General features: G+C 33.6%; 1 protein-coding gene across 2 annotated transcripts in view; it reads left to right on the top strand.

Annotated features, from left to right (window-relative positions):
* Window positions 1-23,473, top strand: part of NRDC (nardilysin convertase) — a 91,765-nt gene that overhangs the window by 40,897 nt on the left and 27,395 nt on the right. For both annotated transcript variants that reach the window (XM_060021856.1, XM_060021846.1), the window contains 10 exons: window positions 4,562-4,635; window positions 9,994-10,089; window positions 11,150-11,272; window positions 13,210-13,267; window positions 15,029-15,102; window positions 16,488-16,557; window positions 18,943-19,020; window positions 20,570-20,690; window positions 20,772-20,830; window positions 21,100-21,154. In XM_060021856.1, coding sequence (XP_059877839.1) covers window positions 4,562-4,635; window positions 9,994-10,089; window positions 11,150-11,272; window positions 13,210-13,267; window positions 15,029-15,102; window positions 16,488-16,557; window positions 18,943-19,020; window positions 20,570-20,690; window positions 20,772-20,830; window positions 21,100-21,154 — 808 coding nt within the window. The remainder of the gene's footprint in view (window positions 1-4,561; window positions 4,636-9,993; window positions 10,090-11,149; window positions 11,273-13,209; window positions 13,268-15,028; window positions 15,103-16,487; window positions 16,558-18,942; window positions 19,021-20,569; window positions 20,691-20,771; window positions 20,831-21,099; window positions 21,155-23,473) is intronic.

The following is a 23,473-nucleotide window of genomic DNA, read 5'->3' as shown; positions in this document are numbered from 1 at the left end:
ATGGGTACAGAGTTTATTTTTGGGTTAATGAAAAATTTCTGAAATTAGACAGTGGTAATGTTTACACAATTCTGTGAATGTAGTAAAATCCCTTTAATTATGTACTTCAAAAGGGCATTTTGTGGTATGTGAATTATTCCTCAATAGAAACAATATACATATGGTAGTTTCAAGAAAGCTAAATGTTGGTTTGAAAAAACTGAGAGAATAGGTAAACATTTCATGAGACTGGTCAGGGAGAAAGAAGAGTATGTGCAAATATCAGGAATGGAAAAGAATTAAGACATATTGGCAGATATTGAAAATACAATAAGGTATTTTGAACAACCTATTCCAGTAAATGAAAAAACTAGATGGCGTTCACAAATTCTTAGTAATATTATTTATAAAACCCACATAAGAGAAATTATAATTTAAAAGTTTTCATACTCTTATAATCATTAAAAAAATTAGTAATAAAAACTTCTCAAAAATAAACTTGTTTAGAGTTGTACAAAAAATTGAAGGAAGAAATAATTCCTCCCTCATTTATGAAGGTAGCATGACCTTGATTTAAGAAAGTATAATATAAGAAAAAATATAGACCAGATTCACAAAAAGGCTGATATAGCAGTACTGAGTTGGGGTCATCTTAGAAATATGAGGTAGGGTTAACAGAAAATCAGTGCTGTTCATCGCATTGTCAGATTGAAGGAGAAAAACCATGTCTCAGTATATGTAGAAAAATATCACATGGTGAAATTCAGTATCTATTCACAAAGATGCTCTTAGCAAATAGAGTATAAGGCAGCTTTCTCAATATGATATTTGATAGTTTAAACCAGACCTTATATTTAATGGTGAAACCTTGAAAGATTCCAAATTGAGATCAGGAACAAGACAGAGATACGGGTTGTGATCGCTTCTGTTCATCATTCTATTATATTAGGCAAGAAAGAAAAATAAGCAAAATACACAGCTGTCAAAGCATATGATATGATTGTGAACATAGAAAATCTAAAATCTTCTACATATAAAAATTAGTAACATTAACAGAATTTAGTGAGATAGCTTGATATGCAAAAATTAAAAATGATAAAAATGATACTATGTTTAACATATAAAAGTACAACTTCTATGTATCAGCAACAGTTAGAAATTAAAATTTAGAAAAAGTTTATAAAAGCTACACAAATAATCAGACACTCAAGAATCATCCCAAAAATTATGTGTAAGACCTCTTCATGGAGAATATATTAAAACCTTATTGTGAGATATTTAAAAAGACCTAAATAAATTGAGAGAAATACTATTCATGGATTTGAAGCCTTGTTTTTTTGTTTTGTTTTGATTTTGGCCATGCTGCACGGCATGCAGGATCCTAGTTCCCCAACCAGGGATCGAACCTGTGCTCCCTGCATTGGAAGCTCCGGAGTCCTAACCGCTGGACCACCAGGGAATTCCCTGAAGCCTTTTTTTTCTTTTAGTGACATTAATCTTCCTATTTAATGTACAGATTCAGTGATATCGCAACCATAATCTCAGAAGATTTACTTAGTCTTAAATAGACAAGCTAACTCTAAGATTTATAAGGAAATGCAGAGGGCTAAGTATAGACAAGATACTTTTGAATTGGAAAAATAACAAGGTAGCAGGACTTGACCTACTAGATATTAAGATTTGTTTTGTAATTAGGACATTAGGGTGTTAGCAGAGGGCTAGAGAAAGAGATGATGGAACAGGATATTTCTTGGAATGGAAATAGACCAACACATATGTGGACACTTCATTTTTGATAGGAGCATTATGGAGCAGTGGTGAAAGGGCTTTTTAAAAAAATGATGCCGAGACAGTTGGGCTTCTATAAAGGCAAGACCAAAATTGACTCCCTATCTCACAACATGCACAAAAAAATCAATTCTATGTGGATTATAGACCAAAAAGTGAAAAGTACAATTAAAAGTTTTATAGGTAAGCTTGACTTTAGCCTTAGGTAAGGATTATCAAACAAGATGCAAAAACAAAACATAAAGAAAAATGATAGTACGTTATGTTCATCTAAAGATAACATAGAGCATGAGAAAAGCAAGTATAAAGTGGGAGAATATATTTGCAACACATGTAACTAACAGAGGACTTATATTTAGAATAACTACCAGAGATTTAATTATTAGATTATATATGTAATTGTATGTAACATAATTTATATATGATATCATATAAATAGATAATTATATATATATTATTATGATCAATAAGAAAAATACAACCCAATAGAAAAAAACCCTTAACCAGGCATTTTACAAGATAAGAAATTCAGATTATTAATAAATATATGAAATGTTCAATCAGGAAAATGTAAATTAAAACCATTATGAGATTTAACTATCCTCCTAAAAGTTGCAGAAAATTTTAGTCTGACAATACCAAGTGAGGGTGATGTTGCAGAGGATTGGAGGATGATCTGATGCAAGTGTAGATGGGCACAATCACTTTGGAAAAGTTTGATTATTACCTAGTGATGTAGAACATATGATGCATATACTATTACCTAGGAGTTCCTTTCTCAGGTATATATTTAGACAAACTTGTGCACATGTGCCGTGGTACATATTTATAAGAATGTTTATGGCAGCATTGTTTGTAATGGTTCAAACCCAGAACCAGCCCAAATGTCCACCAGCAGTAGAATGGATGAATAAATTCATGCAGTGGAATATTCTACTGCAATGAAAATAAATGATCCACAGCCACATGTAGCATCATGAATGACTACTAAAAAGAGTGTTGAGTTAAATAAATCACTATATATCCATTTATATGAAGTTCAAAATGAACCTATATTGTCTAGAACATGCATTCTTGGCAGGGTTCATACTGTTTCTTTTGGTGGCAAAAATTGGTCTTGAAGGTGAAAAAACATTTGATATTATAATGGTTTGTGGCCCTCCAAAGCTTAACCCTACCTGCAAAATCTTAGTGTTTGATTTCTTTTTGAGTTTTCTCAAATATCACCTGAGCACCATTTACTCTGACATTGACTTTGTGGAAGATATGCAGAGTGTTTGCAAGGTCAGGGGTACAAAATTGTGGTGGATAGATGATTGGAGGACTTTCAAATGACTGATCTTGAAGTCATCACTAGAGGTGGTCTGTGTGTGTCAGTTGGTTGCCATTGGCTGCCTTGTGGATGTTATGTTTGATCCTCTCTCTGCTTTTGTGTGTGACTTTGATTTTTAGAATTAAATAAAAATATTCTGTTTTATTATTTAGTTCCTTCATTATTTAGTTCCTTTTATTATTTATTTCCTTCGTTAGTTATACTAAGTACCGACAAGAAAAAAATGTCAGTAATATTTTAATGAGTATCTAGTAGCTAATTAAATTAAAAGTTTCTTCTCAGAGCAAGCAAAAGTTCAAAGTTTATTAAATATTGTAGGAAATTAATTTTTTCAATGTGTTTTGTTGGAAAAATGAGTTTAATTTTTTAAAAACTTGATTGCATTGCTGTTATTATATAAATTGTTAATTTGCATATGTAATTTGATCATCACAATTTATATAAGGAATATATTACATTAAACAGCAAATACAGTTATAAAATTAAGTGAAATACTAATAGCCTTTAAAATTTTAACTTGGGATTTCCCTGGTGGTGCAGTGGTTAAGAATCCGCCTGCCAATGCGGGGGACACAGGTTCAATCCCTGGTCTGAGAGGATCCCACATTCTGTGGAGCAACTAAGCCTGTGCACCACAAGTACTGAACCTGTGCTCTAGAGCCAGCGAGCCACAACTCCTGAGCCCATGTGTCACAACTACTGAAGCCCGTGCACCTAGAGCCCATGCTCCGCAACAAGAGAAGCCACTGCAATGAGAAGCCCGTGCATCGCAATGAAGAGTAGACCCCGCTCGCCGCAACTAGAGAAAGCCCACGTGCAGCACCGAAGACCCAACGCGGCCAAAAATAAATTAATTAATTAAAAAAAAATTTAACTTAAAAAGTTAAAAAAAGTAGGCCTCAGATACTTTTTATTTATAAAATCACAGATACACATAAAATATGTAAACAGATTGTATATGTGGGTAAAAATGTCATAGGGGAGTGATAAGAAGAAAATTTCTGAAAAGGCTACTTAGGATTGATAATGGAAAAAAAAAAAAGATCAAGAAACACCAGCCTAGAAATACATATATATGTGGTAAAACTATCAAGAAAAGCAGAGAAGTGATACCCGTAACATTCATGATATTAACTCTGAGGATAAGGTGGGTGCTGGGTTCTTCTAGAGTTCTGACAGTGGTCTATTTCTTGATCTGAGTGGTGGCCACTCAGGTGTTTACCTTATAGTCTATATGCCCATGTTTTATATATAATACTTTTCTGTATGGGTATTATATTTCATAATAGAAAAAAGGTAGTTTGTAGACTTTAAAATCTAGAAATGCTGTGTATTGTTTAGGTTTTATATGCATGATTATGAACTAAATCTCCATCTTAGTAAAGCTTCTTAATTAAAAAAGTAGATGTTGACTGATGAAAAGCTTTTACGAAACAGTTTTTTTTTTTTTTTTTTTTCCAGATGGGCCCAATTCTTCATCCATCCACTAATGATCAGAGATGCAATTGACCGGGAAGTTGAAGCTGTTGATAGTGGTAAGTGCTTTATGTCTTGCTGCTTTTTCCTTCATTGATCCAGTCGTTTAGCACATTTACTATTCTTTGTCACTCTTTATATTATAAAGGGCTAAGTTAAAATAGATATGTCATGTTTATTTTTGAAGCCATTAAATGTCTAATTCAGTATATATTTGAAATAAGTCAAAGAATGGTAGATTTTCGATTTTTTAGCCTTTGTTTTTTGAGGGTTTTACCACAGTGACTGACCTTTTGCAGGATAAGAGCCTGATTCTTAAAGCTAATACTGGGTGTTAAAACTTTAAAAGTTCACATACTCTTTTTGTATGAAGAGGCATTTTCTCTGAGACTTTATTTTAAGCACCATCCTGATATTTAAATAGCTTATTTTTTGTTGCCTCTGTGTGTCAGTGCTTTGTGGGTTGAGTTTCTGTAGTTCTGAAAACAATCGTGGTATGTTTATGGATGAAGAAACTAAACTGAACAGGAAATGCGTTTAATTTTACTTTTTGACAGTTTTTCTTATCTTTGTGATTTAAATACTGAAGACCGTAAGGAAGGCTGTGTGTCTCTATAGGGTGCAGGTTCATTAGAGAACTGTGCTGCACATATCCCTTAATTACAAAGTACCAGTAAATAGCACCACTGCAGATTAACCCTGCTTCCTTATTTTAGTATTAGAAACATGTAACAGTAGACTTGGGGGGATTTCTAGTTCACATAGGTTAGGCTTGGCTTGCATAGCTGAAGAGGCCAGGTCTCTGTACTAGTTCTTCTCTTTGTAGCATTTTCCCTCTTGGCTTGATTGTCTAGTTCTAATAATCACATTGTGTTCACTAGGCTGAATAAACTGCAGATGGCTGGAAAGAACTGTGTTGAAGTCAGCAAACTTGTGTTTTACTTATAGAAATGTCACTAACTGTGGCCCTCAATTTATTTGTAAAAGAGGGTGGAATGGAGTTAGATTCCTCCTGGTTCTAGTAGCTCCTTATAATCAAGGATTTATTTTCTTCATTTTTGTTACTTGCCTACCCACAGTGTCTGTTTTTTCATAGGCCCAGATAAGTATTTGTTGAATACATAAAAAACCAAAATAACTAAGGAAAACTCCAAAAGCCTTCCCTACTTTTTGGGACCTAGGAACTATATTCTGTGTCTTTAATTCCTTCAAGTGTGTTTTTCTTTATACAGTTTCTAGAGTGGGTCGAAATTGGCATTTAAAAGGTTAGACGGGGCTTCCCTGGTGGTGCAGTGGTTAAGAGTCTGCCTGCCGATGCAGGGGACATGCGTTCGTGCCCTGGTCCGGGAAGATCCCACATGCCGCGGAGCGGCTGGGCCCGTGAGCCATGGCCGCTGAGCCTGCGCAGCCGGAGCCTGTGCTCCGCAACGGGAGAGTCCACAACAGTGAGAGGCCCGCGTACTGAAAAAAAAAAAAAAAAAGGGTTAGACATCTAGGGAATTCCATGGCAGTCCAGTGGTAGGATTCAGCACTTTACTGCCAGGGCCCACGTTCAATCCATGGTCGGCAAACTAAGATCTCGCAAGCTGTGCGGTGCGGCCAAAAAAGAAAGATTAAACGTCTAATTTAATTTTACAAGTTTAATTCAGAATATGTTTTATTATATTTTGAATATTATGCAGAAATATATATATATATACATACATATGTGATATATGATATGTACACACACACTTGCATACAGTAAGTCGTTTTGGTTTAAGATGAACTTAAGCTAAAGGCTCTGTTTTTTTGTTTGTTTTTGATGATAGGAGACCTAGATTTCAATTTGTGATCTGATATAAATAGCTAGGTATATATCATTAGTTACTTAACCTTCTAAGTATGAAGGATTTACTTGAGATTAGGGAGATGGGAGAGGTCTTAAATTTTAACTGGTGTAATAAACTAGTATTCATTAGCCAGTTTTGCTTTTTAGCATACTGTTTATGATATATTATTCTTTTATTTGCATTTATAAGACATCAGAATATTATAAATAACACAAGAGCTAAGTTTAGATTCTATGAACATACAACAAGATCATTTGGAGACTCAATATTTATACATTGATAGATATTGATATTTATTGTGAACACAGTATAAATTTATCTTGGCTAAAACCACAAAATGTTTAACAGTTTTACATGTTAACATGTATAGTATGCAGACCATTAAGAGTTAACAGCTCTAGGCCAGGTCTAAGTCAGTATTATATTCATACATCTTAGCTTTTCTTTTTTCCAAAATCAATATCTGCAAATAATGAGATCTATTTTTGAAAGCTCAATAATCAGATGTTATTTTCTTCTATTCAGATGTGATAGTCTTTATTCTATCATTCTCATCTCATTCGCATGTTTTTAGTTGCCTGCATGCTTGGATGGCCCATTCAATGTGAGAGGAGTTGAAAGGAAGTTCAGCTATCCTGGTAGAATCATCTTTTCATTTTCTTTTTCCTTTATTCCTCTCCACCTGCTTATGGAAGAGATTCTTTCCTGAGTTTTTAATTTATTATCTTGTTTTACCTTCGTTACTTTATCACCATGCCCTGCATCGACAATCTGTTTTTGGTCTAATCTTTCAGTGGAGTGGTTATACACACAAATTTATAAGCATTTATTTGCACAATGCAGATAGGTCTGTTCAGTGTTTTATAATTTTCTTGAATACATTTAATCACAGAAGCTCATAAATGTCCACAGGGTAGGTTTTAAAATGGGATTAACTTATTGCTAAAAGAAGATTATAGAGAAAAAAATTATTTTTAATGATTAGCTCTTTATTTTAATGATTGTTCATACTTTTACATAAGCATGTTTAATTGCCTGCATATTGTACCTTAGTAATTGAGACTGAGGATATGGCCAAAGACTTCTTTTATATAATCAAGTGGTTGAGTGTGTTCTCTAAGTGTTCAGTATTTATACTCTATTTTTATCAGTTGTAGGAGGTACTAAATCACTTTTTGTAGGTATGTTTATATGTCTACTCCATTAGTTTTCTGTTGCTGCTGTAACAAATTACCAGAAACTCAGGCTTAAAATAAAAACAAATTTATTTTCTTAAACTTTTGGAGGTCAGACGTCTAAAATATTTCCTCAGGGCTGCATTCCTTTTGGAGCCTCCAAGGGATAATCTGTTTCCTTGCCTTTTGCACCTTCTAGATACCACCTACTTTCCTAGACTATGGCTCCTTTCACTATCTGAAGAGCCATGGGTGTAGAATCTTCTTTGCTATCTGACTTCTGCTTCTGTCTTTATATCTTCTGTCTTTGATCCTCTTACCTCTCTCTTTTAAGGACCCTATGATTACATTGGGACCCAGATAATCCAGGATAATCTCCCCTTCTCAAGATCCTTAATTTAATCACACTGCAAAGTTCCTTTTACCACATAAGGTAACACATTCACAGGTTTTGGAGATTAAGATGTGGCCATCTTTGGCAGCCATTATTCAGCCTGTCACCTTAATAATGGAATTGTTTCTTCTGTGTTACAGCCATATCTTCATAATTTTTACAGAGATTTAAAAAATTTACTCTGTTGAAGCTATGTATATATTTTTTTACTATATGTTTTCCAGGTATGGAAATTATAAATGTATATATTTTTTACTGTCTCATCTTTGATTTAGACTTCATGGCTTGTAACTGAAGTATTTTATTGAATATACTTTTGCTTCTTTCCATCTCTTCTGTCACCACTTTAGTTTCCACTCTCTTTACCAAGTATAACAGTGATGGCCTCTAATCAGTTTCCCTGTCTATACTTTTGCTTCCACATTTACAACCAGAATGAACTTAGTGAAGTCCAGATCTGATAATGTTACTCTCCTTATTAAACATTTGTAATGCCTTACCATTACTCCTATGATTAAAAAAAATAGCTAACATTTTTTTTTTTTTTTTTTTGCGGTATGTGGGCCTCTTACTGTTGTGGTCTCTCCCATTGCGGAGCACAGGCTTCGGACGCGCAGGTTCAACAGCCATGGCTCACGGGCCCAGCCGCTCCGCGGCACGTGGGAACTTCCCAGACCGGGGCACGAACCTGTGTCCCCTGCATCGGCAGGCGGACTCTCAACCACTGCGCCACGAGGGAAGCCCCCCCCCCAAAATAGCTAACATTTATTGAGCACTTATTATGTGCATTGTTATGATTATTACCTCCATTATCCTTATTTGACATACAATGAAACTGAGGCTTAGAAGTGCTCTTTCAAAAATTGTTTCTTAACTCTTCAGCCTGATATCTTGCCTCTGCTTTGATTCTGAACCTTCTGCCTCCAGCAGCTAGTTTTAGTAGTACCTGCTGCATGATGTTCAGTAAATATTTGTTGAAGGAATATATCTTATTTAATTCTTATAAGAATCCTGTGAGCTAGGTACTTGTAACTCCATTCTATAAATGAGAAATAGAATCAGGGAAGTTAGATAACTTTCTCAAGCTTGTATAGCTTAGTAAATGGCAGAACTTGGATTCTAGACAAGATACTTCTGACTTCAAAGTGATTGTTTTTAACCATTAATACTTTATTACCAACACAGTTGGCTTTGGAGGAGATTTAAACAATATATATGACAAAGTTCCCAGACAGTAAGGAGTTTGATTTAACATTTTCTTGGCACTTTCATCAGTAAGATCTTGGACATAGCATCTGTTGACTGAAAAAAAATGCACAACCTAAAAGTTGAGAGTTATGTTTTATTTGGCGGATTTTCTGAGGACTTCAAGCCTGGGACACAGCATCTCAGATAACGCTGAGAAAACTGTTCCAAAGAGGCAAGCGGGGGAGCTAGGATATATAGGATTTTTTTGCAACAAAAGACCAGGTAGTCGGAACATCAGAAGATTACTGTTAATAAAAGAAACCGAGATATCTCAAGTTAAGGAATTTAGCGCTTTTCTATGTACGGGGAGATGCAAGAGTCTGGGCTCACTGAAATCATTCCTTTGATAGGCACCGCAGCTATCTGGGTCCAGTATCCCATGTTTTCTCATCCTGAGCTTCCTGAGGGCGCACCGTCCCTGTGGCTGTAATGTGATGGCTTGATGGCTGCAACATCTTTTGTTTACTGATATGGCAGGCAATACTTTAGTTCTCACAATAATAACCTTCAGATTATTAACTGCCTGTTTCATTTGAAAATAAGGGAAAATCTCTAGAAAGGTGAATTGACTACCCAAAGATAGAGAATGTGTTAAGTCATAGAACTTGTCCTAGATCATTGGTTTCCCTGCTTCAGTCTTACTACACTTTATTCATAAAATTAATTTTTGTTACTTCCTTACTTTCAGTTCTTTAAGCTTGAATTTCCAGATAATAAAGCAAGATACTGAATTTCATTTTATTAAAAGTGTTTCCTTAAAACTGACAGAATATCAACTTGCAAGACCCTCTGATGCAAACAGAAAGGAAATGTTGTTTGGAAGCCTTGCTAGACCTGGACATCCTATGGGGAAATTTTTTTGGGGTAAGATACTAAATACTTCATCTATTTCATGTTTTCTAGTTAAGGAAGATTGAGAATATGAAAAGTTTATAAAGAATGGAAAGTTATAAAGGTAGGGTAGCTAGGTACCTTTTACCTTTTAGGGTAGGTAGGAAGCTTTTCAAATAGAAAGTAGTTCAGCATGCCTATATTTGGTTCTCTAACATTGGATATATGAGGAATAGCACCTAACATTTTCTGAATGTTTTCTGGGTGCCAGATGCTCTGCTAACACTACATGAATTATCCCATTCAATCATCATAACAATGTTATGAGCTTCGTACCATTATAATCTCCATTTAAAGATAAAGAAACAGGCTCAGAGAAGTTAATTTTCTTAAATATGATAGTGGTGGATATGGGATTTGAACCTCTGTTTATCTGGTTATAAAGTGTGTGCTCTTCCCCAGCCTGACATTTCCAGTTATCAACAGAGATTCAGCAATAATTTCTCTAGTAGCTTTTGAGCTGTGACCTAATTTTGTTTAATTGTTAAGCTGTTTAAATGGTATCTGGTTTTTCATAATGGCTTTTTCTTAGTGTTAGATTTCAGTTATTATGGCTTTTTCTTAGTGTTAGAATTCAGTTATTATAGCCTTATATTAATCCTCTTGACCACAGAGTAGAATCTGGAATGAGTTGATCTAAATGGTACTTCATTCAAAGGATGATTTGCTTGTTTGTACAGTTATATACACTTTGTATGTCATCCTTGCTTTATGTGGTTTATTTTTAAGAATTATACAGAATATTACTAAAATAATAAAGAGATAAAACCTGATAGTAGACTAATTATTAAGAAAGGAAGCTTAAGGCAATTACTGTTGTTAAGGTATTGCCAACTAGAGATTAATTCCTTATGTGTTAAAATATACTTTGAAATTGTTTCTTATGAATTTTTGTCTTATTATTATACACTGTTTCAATATTGTGAGTCACTTGGGTTATTTCATTAGTTAAATATAGTAGCAAAGGATGCATTGTCAGTGTGGAGACTTAATAAACTTAGTTATTTCTATAATCTTTTCCATCATTTTATAGGAAATGCTGAGACTCTCAAACATGAACCAAAAAGGAATAATATTGATACACATGCTAGATTGAGAGAATTCTGGATGCATTACTATTCTGCTCATTACATGACTTTAGTGGTTCAATCCAAAGGTAATATTGTCTACTATGGCCCTTAAAATTATTTGGAAATAGTGCTTTCTTAGGATTTGTCTGTCGTATCAATGTTGCAGTTCACTGTTAATTTACAATACTTTAGTGCTTGATCCTAATATGAACTAAAGAAAATCAGAATTTGAAGAGGCAAAGCTCAGGGAAGCAAAAAATCATCTGATTCTCAGGCAAATGTTTTTTCTTTTATAGACATAGGTCTTAACTCCAGGCTAGTCTATGAGTGTATTAATGTACGGATTGATCATGAATTGTTTTTTCTTTTTTAATAAACTTATTTATTTATTTATTTAATTCTGGCTGTGTTGGGCCTTCATTGCTGTGTGCAGGCTTTCTCTGGTTGCGGCGAGCGGGGGCGATTCTTCGTTGCAGTTTGCGGGCTTCTAATTGCGATGGCTTCTCTTTGTTGTGGAGCATGGTCTCTAGGTGCATGGGCTTCAGTAGTTGTGGCACACGGGCTCAGTAGTTGTGGCACATGGACTTAGTTTGCTCCTCAGCATGTGGGATCTTCCCAGACCAGGGCTCGAACCCGTTTCCCCTGCATTGGCAGGCAGATTCTTAACCACTGCGCCACTGGGAAGTCCCATGAATTGGCCTTTTAAGCCACATTTGGCTGCTGCCACTGTTATCTCCGGTTTTGCATTTAATCTGTATTAATCATAAACTCTTAAAGGGCACAGTGTTTGTCTTTTCATCCTTACATAGGGTTCAGTAAAATGGCATGATTAATTGAAGTCTGTCATGGTGATGCTAGCAGAAGTATCTTAAATGTAATAATACTGGTCAATACCTCTGCTCTTTTCCTTCTTTTATCATTACTGAAAATGATGTTGTGTCAGCTTTTCTCATTAAAGAAATCATGGTACCTTTCTTTTGTTTTCTTTATATTTTAATCTCCTTAGGCTGTTTTTCAAAGTCAGTCATTTGCTGAACTGTTCATTTTGATATGTCAATACCTTATAGTTTGTATATTTCTTTTTGAAAAACTAATCCTCTCACCCTAATGTGATTCTCCTTTCTTCAATTAGGTATTGATTCTTTTTCATTCTCTTCTGTGATAACAAATATGAGCATATTAACGCTTGTTGCAGATTTCTAAAATAAGCCCCACGTGTTTGATTAGAAAACCTCGTCCAATCTAGAGTCAGTTGATTTCGGAGCTTCAGCATTTATTATATCATTTAAGAGTTAAATATCAGTATAAATAGTATAGAGTAAATTCAGAACTTGATTAGTCTAATTTGCATCTTGTATTTATATACTGGGGCATCTCTTTTGAGAATTAGTGAAAGTCATGTAGCTGGTGAAACTAACATACTATCCAGTGATGGTAACGAGTCACTGGGATAAAGCTAAAAGGTTTCCTTTTTCATTTAGATCTCCTGTTTTACTAGAAATTTCAGAAGAATTTCTTATGAAATATAAGAAAATAATCAAAAGAAGATAGAAATCATATCAGCCTAAGAAGACATATATTAAAACCACAGCAAGTGTAAATTAATGTAAAGTAAATGGAGTATAATAGGACTGATGAGCTGCTGAGAAGGGTAGTGTAGGTTAGTTAAGAGAAACCTTCCTAGAGGAAGTAAGTTTTGGAATGGGGTAGGAGGATGATTGATGTATTTTTATCTCTTGGTCCTTCTTCTAGCCTAATGATAAACAAAAACTTCTTTTTCTACTTGTGTGTTTTTTCTAACTTTGCCAGGGAGAAAGAATAAAGGAGTCTTAACAAAATTATATGTGTCTCAAGGTTTTCTTAAATATTATTTTTCCTATTACTGATTAAGGAATGGCAAGTGATGCCCAAACTAAAGTATTCCTTTGTTTTATAGTTAAAGATCTGTGAGAAATATAATTGCATTTCTACCTTTAATAACAACACTGCCTTTCCCTGTCTCCTTCCTGCCCTCTCCACGAAGAAACACTGGATACTTTAGAAAAGTGGGTGACTGAAATCTTCTCTCAGATACCAAACAAGTAAGACATTTATTTTCATAAATCATACATCTATAGAGTTAAAGAGGCTAAAGTTAAAGAGTTAAAGATTCATATCTTCCCGTATGAATCCCAGAGGTTTTTGCTTTTAGTTTATTTTTTTTTAAACAGGTGATTATATTAAGAACTAAAGTAGTTTAGCAAGATTGCACAGCCTTTGAGTGGGAAAACTAAGATAACCAAAGATCCCATAGTTTCTGTAGTTCAGAACTTACAAGCTTATAAACTTATAGTAAGCAGTAACTCTGAAGAATTTGTGCCTCCTTTTACATTTATTCAGAGCTTTTCTGTTACTATGTACAGTGCTTGAAATTATGATATGAAAGCAAATATTGTATTGAGAGGTAGCATATACATATACGTATCCCCTGCCTCAGAACAAATTAAGTTCTGAAGGTTTGTTTTTTAAAGTCAGTTGTTTGGAACTTGGAATGCTTTTTCCCCATAAACAAAATAATCTCGTAGTTGATGACTGACTTTACATATTGCCTGAAAAGTCTATTGCATATATTGTAGTTGAATCAAATTGCCTTTTATTAGAAATTGGATGTAGGGTTCTAGTTCAGAAAGCTACTATTTTTTTGTCCACCTCAAATTCATCAAAATAATACAAATATTTAAAAGATACTTTATTGTTACATTTTTTGTTGCAAAGAATACAGAAAATTTAATTCTCAAGCAAAGTGTCTCTTCCCACTCTTAGCAGTTTGCATTTTAGTAAACTAAATGAAATCAGATTATTTTTTCTTGCATCAGGTGAGTAAGCTAGACTCTTTCCAGTTCTTCATTCCAAGACAATTCGTTTTAAATTTATGAAAGAAAAATTAGCTTTAAAAATGTTGGAATAATTTGTAATAACAACAGATTGGTTATTATTATCTTGGCTTTATGTAAACTTCTGTTGATAATTAGCAATACTTTTAAGTATGCTAATTAAGATAATGAAAGCCATGCCAAAGTTATGGGGTTATTTAATTTGTTTTTGTTTGTTTGTTTTGATAAGAAATGAGTATTAGCTATGGAAATGTCAAATGGCAGATTGAAATGTGTTTCACTGTGAAACTTTACTAATAAAATCAGAGGTATATTGAATAGGCGGATTCATTAGGTCTTGTCAATCAATTCCTAATAAGAATTTTAAATTAAAAAAAGTGCTTTTACATATTATTCACTAAGAACTTTGGTTCCTTAATCAGACGGGTTAAAAAGTGTTCTAGGTAATTAATACTGATTCATACTGACCATATTTTAGAAGAAATATTAGTTACAATATATTCAACCAGGTGTGAAGCCTTTAGAAGGAAGAGTCCAAGTTTCTCAAATACTACAGTGCCTAATATTGTACTTTATATGTAAGAATCTCTCCATGTATATTTCTTGGATTAAAAAAATATCTCTAGTGTAAGTTTTCTTTCTGAAATGGCTTTGTATTAAGAGGAGAACTGAAGTTGGATGGGACTGATAGAGACAGTAAATATTGGGAGGGGAGGTCCCTTCAATTCATTGTTTTCTGTCTCCTTTGAGTTTTACAAGTATTTGAGTTATTGGGGCTGAGGTTAAGAATAGTTTGTGTAGTTCAGGATTTTGTGGCTTTGTTGCCATCTATTCGCTTATGCCTAGAATGCTTTTCAGCCAGGAGTATGTAGAATAGACTATAAAAACCTATCAGTTTAGGCATCCCTAAAGATACTGCTTATAAAGGCTTTTGCCAATTAAATTTTAATGTATTTGTTTTATTTTCAGTGGGTTACCCAAACCAAACTTTGGCCATTTAACGGATCCATTTGACACACCAGCATTTAACAAACTTTATAGAGGTTCGTGAACCAAAGGTTTAAAACTGTTTGAAATAACTTTAGCACATTCTCTAAAACTTAACTGAGGCTGCCAATTTTCTTTGAAAATGAGAATACAACAGAAAGTACAGCTGGATTGGAAAGGGAGTAGACAGTGGAAATCCAACTAGTGACAGATAGCAGGCCACTAACTAGTAGCAGTTTCATTGGTTTGGCACCTTAATGCTACTTGAGTCTGTTTCATGCTTTCTCCCTATTTTCTTCTTGTTCCCTTTCGTTCTTGGTTTTTTGTTTCTTTCCTATTTTGTTTTTATCTATATTCTGCTCTTTTTTGCCTTTAAAAGAGAAAAATAGAGGATGGGAAAACACTTTGGAAATAATTTCCTTTTATCTTCATTATAAAACCAACTTTTGTTAAATGAAGGCAGATTTAGTATAAAAAAAAAAAAATGGGTGGGGGGAGTTACCCTTAAATCTTACCATCCAGAGAAGTGGTTTTGGCGATTTCCTTTTGAGTTTCTGTAGGTATATTTTCTTAATGTAGTTGAGATTATAAAATATATACACTCTATCTCTTGCTTATTTCATTTAATATTATATTTGTAATAACTGCCCAATGAGCCATCGCATGGTTATGCTATAACTTATTTAACAGTTTGCCCATAGTGAATATTGCAGAAACATTCCTAATTCACCATTTCTCTTTCTTTGCTCTTTTTATCATGGCAGATTTTTTTCTTTCTCCTAATTGCCTAGTTATTCCCTTCTTCTCCTTCACCCCATTGCCAGTCTCTTTCCTCTTCCCTTTCTCTGACCAATGACTTTTGTCACACTCTTTATCTGCTGCTGGCTTCATTTTATCTAAGGTGACTCTTCCCAGAGACAACTTATTTTTGGTTGTATTCTTCCTGGCTGTAGATTTTCTCTTCAAAGAATCGTAGAAGAATGGGAAGCACTGGGAAGAATCTTAGAGTTACTTCAGCCTACCCCACTCATCATACCATAACAGATTCAGAATGAGTTAAATGCAAGTGATTTTCTCAAGGTCGTATAAACACAGATAGCAAGATAGTAGTAGGGCTGGATTTCAGCCATGGGTCTCCTGACTCCTAGTTCTGTACCCGTTCTTGCAAGAAGGGATCCATCTTTAGGGGCTTGCCTATTTTCATAGTTCTTTTATCCATGCCTTCTCTATCTGTGAAACCAAATTGAAAAGAAATTTACAAAAATTGCATTATTCAAATTGGAAAATTGGCAACTTGAAATAATAATTGCATTATATTTAACTTTCCCATGCTTATTGGAGGATGAAATATATTGAATTTTAAAAAATTTCATGTAACATAGTATATATAAGTTATAGAGAAACACTTATATCTGTTCTTCTGAAAAATATTTTTGTTCAGTTGTTCCAATCAGAAAAATTCATGCTCTGACCATCACATGGGCACTTCCCCCTCAACAGCAACATTACAGGTAAGAGTTCAAAGGCAAATTTACTCCACTAGATACTGAGTGAGAATCATATTTTAAAAGCATACTAAATGGTTTAAATTTGGGCATTCCGGATTTATAAACACAGGTAACATGGTAAACTAGGACCTCACTACTCCTGGATTGTTCAAGCCTTTGCTATATATTTTAATGTCTTCTTGGGTATAAAAGCTAGAGTTTTCTTATAATTAGTTGCCTTTCCTGAGTCTTTGAAGTTAAGTATCTTAGTGTGAATGCTAACTTTTGTAATTATTTTATTTAGCACTTTGAGTACAAATATATGTTAGCTTATGATTTATTTGTCAGTGGTGGCCATTTAGTTCGATCTTGTCAAAAGTAAAGTTAAATAATTTTGAGCCTGAAATACAACTACAGCATAAATCTCAAGGACCTACTTGAGTTGGGAATGAGTTAGGTCAGATTTTTAGAAATTAGGAAAACACTTCAATTTATTATATAATTATTTTACATGAGCAATATACATGGGCTAAGAAGTTCCTTAAAGATAAGGATCAGTCAATGGCTACAAATGCTTTTCTCATTAGAAATAAATGCTAATGAACTGATAAAAATTTAACTTAAGTTTCTAAAACTAACCAACAAAACAAACCCAAGAAGAGACACACACAAGCAGAAGGAAAGAAAAGTAATGTGTATTGCTTTAAGCTCAGTAAAAAATGCTTTTAACAATCAAGTCCCATGAAGTTAACAAGAACAGTATGCCTCCAGTGAGAAAGCAGAGAATGTGTGTATTGTCTACTTACTTTTTTTTAGTGCAAGGATAATATAGGAAAAAGTAATGTCCATTGGTTGTATAGTTATGTTAGAGTATCCCAAAACGTGTTAAAATGATTATATGCATATTTAAAAGTTTATTCCGTTTGTTTTAAATTTATATTATAAGAGTAATATGCTTGTAAAATGTTGAGGACAAAAGAGTATTAAGTAAAAGGTAAAACTCTGCTTCTCCTCTGTCCTCAAAGATATGCCCAACATTAATAGTTCCATATATATCCTTCAGACATTAAAATAATGAATATAAAACATGTCTTTTTTAATGGAAATAGAATTATACTATGTATACCATTTTTCCCATTTTTTGCATTTCTTGTTAATTAACAAAGCCTTGTTTATCTTCTGCCTGATTACTAAGGTAATTCATTGTAGAAATCTTGAAAACTACTGAAAAGTAGAAAAAAGTCATCCGTGATTCTGTTTTCCAAAGACTGTTACCATTTCTGTATGTTTTGATTCAGTTATTATTATTTTTTTAATGAACTGTATATTTGTTTTAACCTGATGCTTATCCCAAATATGTGAACTCCCACTAAATTAGCTTTTGGGGGAACGATTTTATATTTTTACAAAGAAGCAAGTGTTTCTCCCTCCAGAGTTACCAAATACAGTACAATTAGATTTGGTCACATGCAAATGTTATGTATTCAACTGGGTTCATTCTTTAACTGATTTGCTCCTCTATGTCAGTTTTAGGATAGATGAAATCTAAAATATGTCATTCATATTTTATGTTTTTTTTCAAATTCATATTTTAAACAATGACTTTTAAGAGTTTACTGAGTATAATTCTGTAAACTAAGTTTAAAATTTAAGAATGTTTAGATTTCCTAGCTTGATTTTTCTGTATATTTTTGGTAGGAATATATTCCCAAAATTATAGTAGAAGCCAGTGGGAAAAGATGATGTGAATAACACATAAACAAATACTCAGACTATTAATGTATATTATTATATAAGATATTTTTTACACCTGTTACTGCATTTTCCTGAAAAGCCTATGAGTAAGTAGTTAGGCAAGTAGAGAGAAAAAGAAAATAGAGTGAGATTAAGTCTTTTGCTCAAGACCATGCACTTACTTACAGGAATAACTAAAACTACAAGCTAGATTTTCTGACCCATAAAGCAACACATTTCAGTTTAACACAGAGCCTGATGCAATGCCGAAAGCTTTTAAGGATACAGAATGATTCATATCTGCATCAGATTCTAAAATGATAAAGAATCTATATTATTTCTATTTTGGGTGAAAAAATAATGAAAGATTTTACCATGAAAAGAAGTAAGATTGGTATCCAAAAGAAAAAGTAGTATCCAAAAGAATTCTTAAATTTTGGAATATTTGTACTTATTCAGTGATTTCAGATGAAAAGTTAAATTTCACCATGTTTTCTATTTTTATCTCGCTGCTGTCAAATTAATTATAGTTTCATATTTAGTAGAATTTATGTGAAAATAAGTTTGTAATCACATTCTCAAATATCAATCTCAGAAGTAAGATTTTCTAAAGTAAAATTAAGGTATTTATACCTTAATTTTTAAAAATTTCTGACCTTAACTTTTTTTTTAAAGGGTGAAGCCGCTTCATTATATCTCTTGGCTGGTTGGACATGAAGGCAAAGGCAGCATTCTTTCTTACCTTAGAAAAAAGCAAGTATTTAATTAATAAGTATTTTCAGTGTAGCAATCTCTGAAAAATAATGGACAAGTGTTATATAACCCATTCTTTTCTTTTTTTGCTTTGTCTGCCAGGAAGCGTAGATTCAAATCTAATAATTAAAGTCTCTTCATAACCTAGATTATTTTAATGGCCATATCATATTTGTATATTTCCTTGGAAGCCACCTTTTAGCCCATGTTGGAAGTATTATAGTTGTACACAAAATTTTTAAATTCATAAATAGAGTCCAGAATTACATGAAAGTTTAGCTCTAATCAAGAATTTGGATTTGAATAATAATGAAGTCAGTTATTTAAATGCTGTGGATCTCCAGGCTTTCCCAACCCAGCAGGTAGACTTTAATGAAAACTTCACTGGGCAGATAAATCATATAAATATGGGAGACTGTGAACAGTATATGCAGCCATGTTAGCAGTATGTTAGCCATGTTTCCTAAAGCATTTAAGCACTTGTTTAAGTTGCCTAGCCAAATAATAGAAATACAGCTTTAGAATCAGGACCAAAACACATTAAAGTAATTCCTTGCTTGATTTTTCTATACACTATTCAAGAATGGAAAGTAGATGAGAAATTTAAATAAGACTTTAAAATATTGATGTGTACTAGATTATTAAAAGAAAGCTGAGAGGGCAGGCTTATTAGAAAAATAATGAATGACGTTAAGTACATATATGCCTTACACAATGAATGTAATATCATTTGAGATTTGCATAACCTTTTTACCTTACTGAACTTTATTAGAATTTCAAGTTTTTCATTCTGGCCTCCTCTCTCCTTATTTTAGACTTTCAGGATTATTCTAGTTAGGAAAAGACACAGTCTTATTGCTTCTTTTTTAGATAACCTGTGCAGGTTAGCTGATGGTCTCAAAGAGCCCACTTAACATTCTAAGGAGGGAAGTATCTGAAGTGTTTTTTAAGGCTTCTCTTGGGAGATGGCTCAAAAAGGGATGCGAGAAATGCCTCCCAGGGGAATTCCCTGGAGGTCCCAGTGGTTGGGACTCCGCGCTTTCACTGCTGAGGACCTGGGTTGAATCCCTTGTCAGGGAACTAAGATCCTGCAAGCCTAGCAGGGCGGCTAAAAAAAAGAAAAAGGGAAATGCTTCCCAGCAAGCGTACTTTCAATATATTGTGAAGTATGAAGTATGAAGAACATACTTCACAATATATTAAAAGTATGCTTTGACAAAAAATTACTTTGTTCTCTTTGACAAAAAATTACTGTGGCTTCATGAAACTGATAATGTTTTACTATGTTGTAATATTAGTGTTTCCATTAAAGAAGTAAATACGGCCGTTATTTCCTTCTGATCATTCCTGTATGCAGTACAATTCCTTGGGAGGCTTTGTACTTTAAAAAAATTTGTACTTTTAAACTTACTGTTGGAAAGCATGTTTGCTTCAAAGCCTGGGCTTCCCAAATTTTACATAGAAAGCCTACCTATTTTGTTAATTTGAAGTATTTGTAGACTATCAATCCCAAGATATTGACTGGATTAATTTTTTCTCCTAACTGTAGGTGCTGGGCTCTTGCACTATTTGGTGGAAATGGTGAGACAGGATTTGAGCAAAATTCTACTTATTCAGTGTTCAGCATTTCTATTACATTGACTGATGAAGGTTATGAACATTTCTATGAGGTAAGTAATAAAAATGGAGGGTTTTTAAAATTATATAGATATCACTTTATGCAAAAGTATAATTAGATGTTTCATTTTTAGGTTGCTCATACTGTCTTCCAGTATTTAAAAATGCTGCAGAAGCTAGGCCCAGAAAAAAGGTAATATATACTTATAAGAGTCAATCCTAATATGTTTTAGCCTTCAGGCTACCAACAGACATGCGTTAGTCCTGCTTGGTGGTTTTCCAGGCATTTCTTGCTTAATTTCCTTTACTTGTTCCATATCCTTAGTCCACTACATGTGAACATATGTTAAAGATTTAGGTTTACGTGGACAGTCTGTTTATTTTTATACTTCTCTTTTCTTGATGACGATTCTAATGAGAAATTTAAATATGTCTTCTAATTATAATTTTCTTCTTTCACAGAATTTTTGAAGAGATTCAGAAAATTGAGGATAATGAATTTCATTACCAAGAACAGGTACTGGAAGTCAAATTCTTTTTGAATGTTATCTGTGACCAAGTTGAAACTGGTGTGGACATTGTTCCTCTTTTTGGAAGTGTCACTGGAGTTTTAATTCTGCCACTCTCTGTCATGTGAGTCTCAAGATGGCCTTGAGGTTTCTGAAAATTCACTCTTGTGTTTTTGAGTATTTATATTGAGTAACAGTGAGAGAATTAGGCAGATTGACACAGATCATGTTATGTGACAATCATTCATCTATGTAGTCATTTCATATGTCTATCCCTTTAATCCCTTTGATAAACCTTCATGGAGAGCTTGATATTTTGGGAATTCAAATATTGTGAAGACATTCTACAAGGTAATATGAAGTAATTACCATATATAATGTTAGAAATAGTGTGCTTTGTACTTTCAGGGTAAGGAAAGCATTTGCCTTGACTGGAATAGGACAGGGAAGCCTTCATGGATGTAGTAAATTTGAATTGAGTTCAGTATTAAAAAATGGATAAGGTTTAGATATTCTAAGCAATGGGAAGCACATTAAGTAAGGAACTCTGGGGTATTATGAAAAAGTGAATGATCCTACATGTCTGTGGCATAGGGTATATGAAAGCAAAGTTGAAAGGTAAGGAGTTTAGAGCAGGGTTTTTAAAAAACCCTTTTTGTGCCTTGGATCCCTTTGGAAATCTGCTGAATCCTATGGACCCCTCCTCAGAATATTATTTCACCTCTTCATCTTTTTAAACTCTCAGAAAAATTGCCCTAGTAGTACAATGATCACTGGTATATCCCTCACCTAGATTTACCAGTTCTTAATATTTTGCCATATTTTCTTTCTCTCTCACACCTCTTCTTGTGTGTGTGTGTATGTATTTTTTTAAGATTTAATTACAGATATCATGATACTTCACCTCTCAATGTTTTTTAACATGTATCTGCTACAAACAAATGTATTCTCTTGCATAACCTCACTAAAATTGTGCTCAGGAAATTTAACATTAAAACAATACTGTTAAATATTTATTATGCAGCCCATAGAATAGTGGGTTTTTTGTTTTGTTTTTGTATTTTGTTTTTATTGAAGTATAGTTAATTTACGATATTGTGTTAGTTTCAGGTATACAGCAAAGTGATTCAGTGATACATATGTATATATGTATATATTTTCAGATTATTTTCCAGTATAGGTTATTACAAGATATTGAATATAGTTCCCTGTGCTGTATAGTAAATCCTTGCTGCTTATCTATTTTATGTATAGTAATTGTATCTGTTAATCCCATACTCTTAATTTATCCCTCCCCCCATCCCTTTCTCTTTGGCAACTATAAATTTGTTTTCTATGTCTGAGGCTGTTTCTGTTTTGTATATAAATTTCATTTGTATTATTTTTTAGATTACACATATAAATGATATCATAATATTTGTCTTTCTCTATCTGACTTGCTTAGTATGATACTCTCTAGGTCCATCCATGTTGCTGCAAATGGCAATATTTTATTCTTTTTCTTATGGCTGAGTAATGCTCCACTCTGTGTGTGTGTGTGTGTGTGTGTGTCTGTGTGTGTATCTCATATTTTCTTAAATCACTCATCTGTTAATGGGCACTTGGGTTGCTTCCATGTCTTGGCTATTGTAAATAATGCTACTATGAACATTGGGGTGCATGTATCTTTTTAAATCAGAGTTTTCATCTTTTCAGATATATGCCAAGGAGTGGGATTGCTGGATCATATGGTAGCTCTATTTTTAGTTTTTTTAAAGGAAGCTCCATACTGTTTCTGTAATGGCTGCACCAATGTACATTCCCAGCAACAGAGTAGGAGGGTTCCCTTTCATAGAATAGTGTTTTTAAATGCATAAGATAAAATCCAGTAGGTTACAAAGGAATACTGAAATAAAGACTCAAAATAGTAAAAATTAGCAATATGGGTCTCTGTATCGATATATTAAATAACAAAGTCTAATGGTAGATCTAATAATTATTACAATTTTAAGTAGCAATGAATGTGCTATTTTTTCTTCTTAATAGTCATCCATTTTATACACATCAGTGTATACATGTCAATCCCAATCTCCCAATTCATCACACCACCCACCCACCCCCATCCCCGCCGCTTTCCCCCCTTGGTGTCCATACGTTTGTTCTCTACTTCTGTGTCTCAATTTTTGCTCTGCAAACCGGTTCATCTGTACCATTTTCTAGTTTCCACAGATATGTGTTAATATATGATATTTGTTTTTCTCTTTCTGACTTACTTCACTCTGTATGACAGTCTCTAGATGCATCCACATCTCTACAAATGACCCAATTTCGTTCCTTTTTATGGCTGA

The sequence above is a fragment of the Delphinus delphis genome, chromosome 1 (assembly GCF_949987515.2).
Source record: "Delphinus delphis chromosome 1, mDelDel1.2, whole genome shotgun sequence".
In the NCBI taxonomy this organism is placed as follows: domain Eukaryota; kingdom Metazoa; phylum Chordata; class Mammalia; order Artiodactyla; family Delphinidae; genus Delphinus; species Delphinus delphis.
Note: the sequence above shows the minus strand (reverse complement) of the source record. Positions and strands in the feature narration are given on the sequence as shown.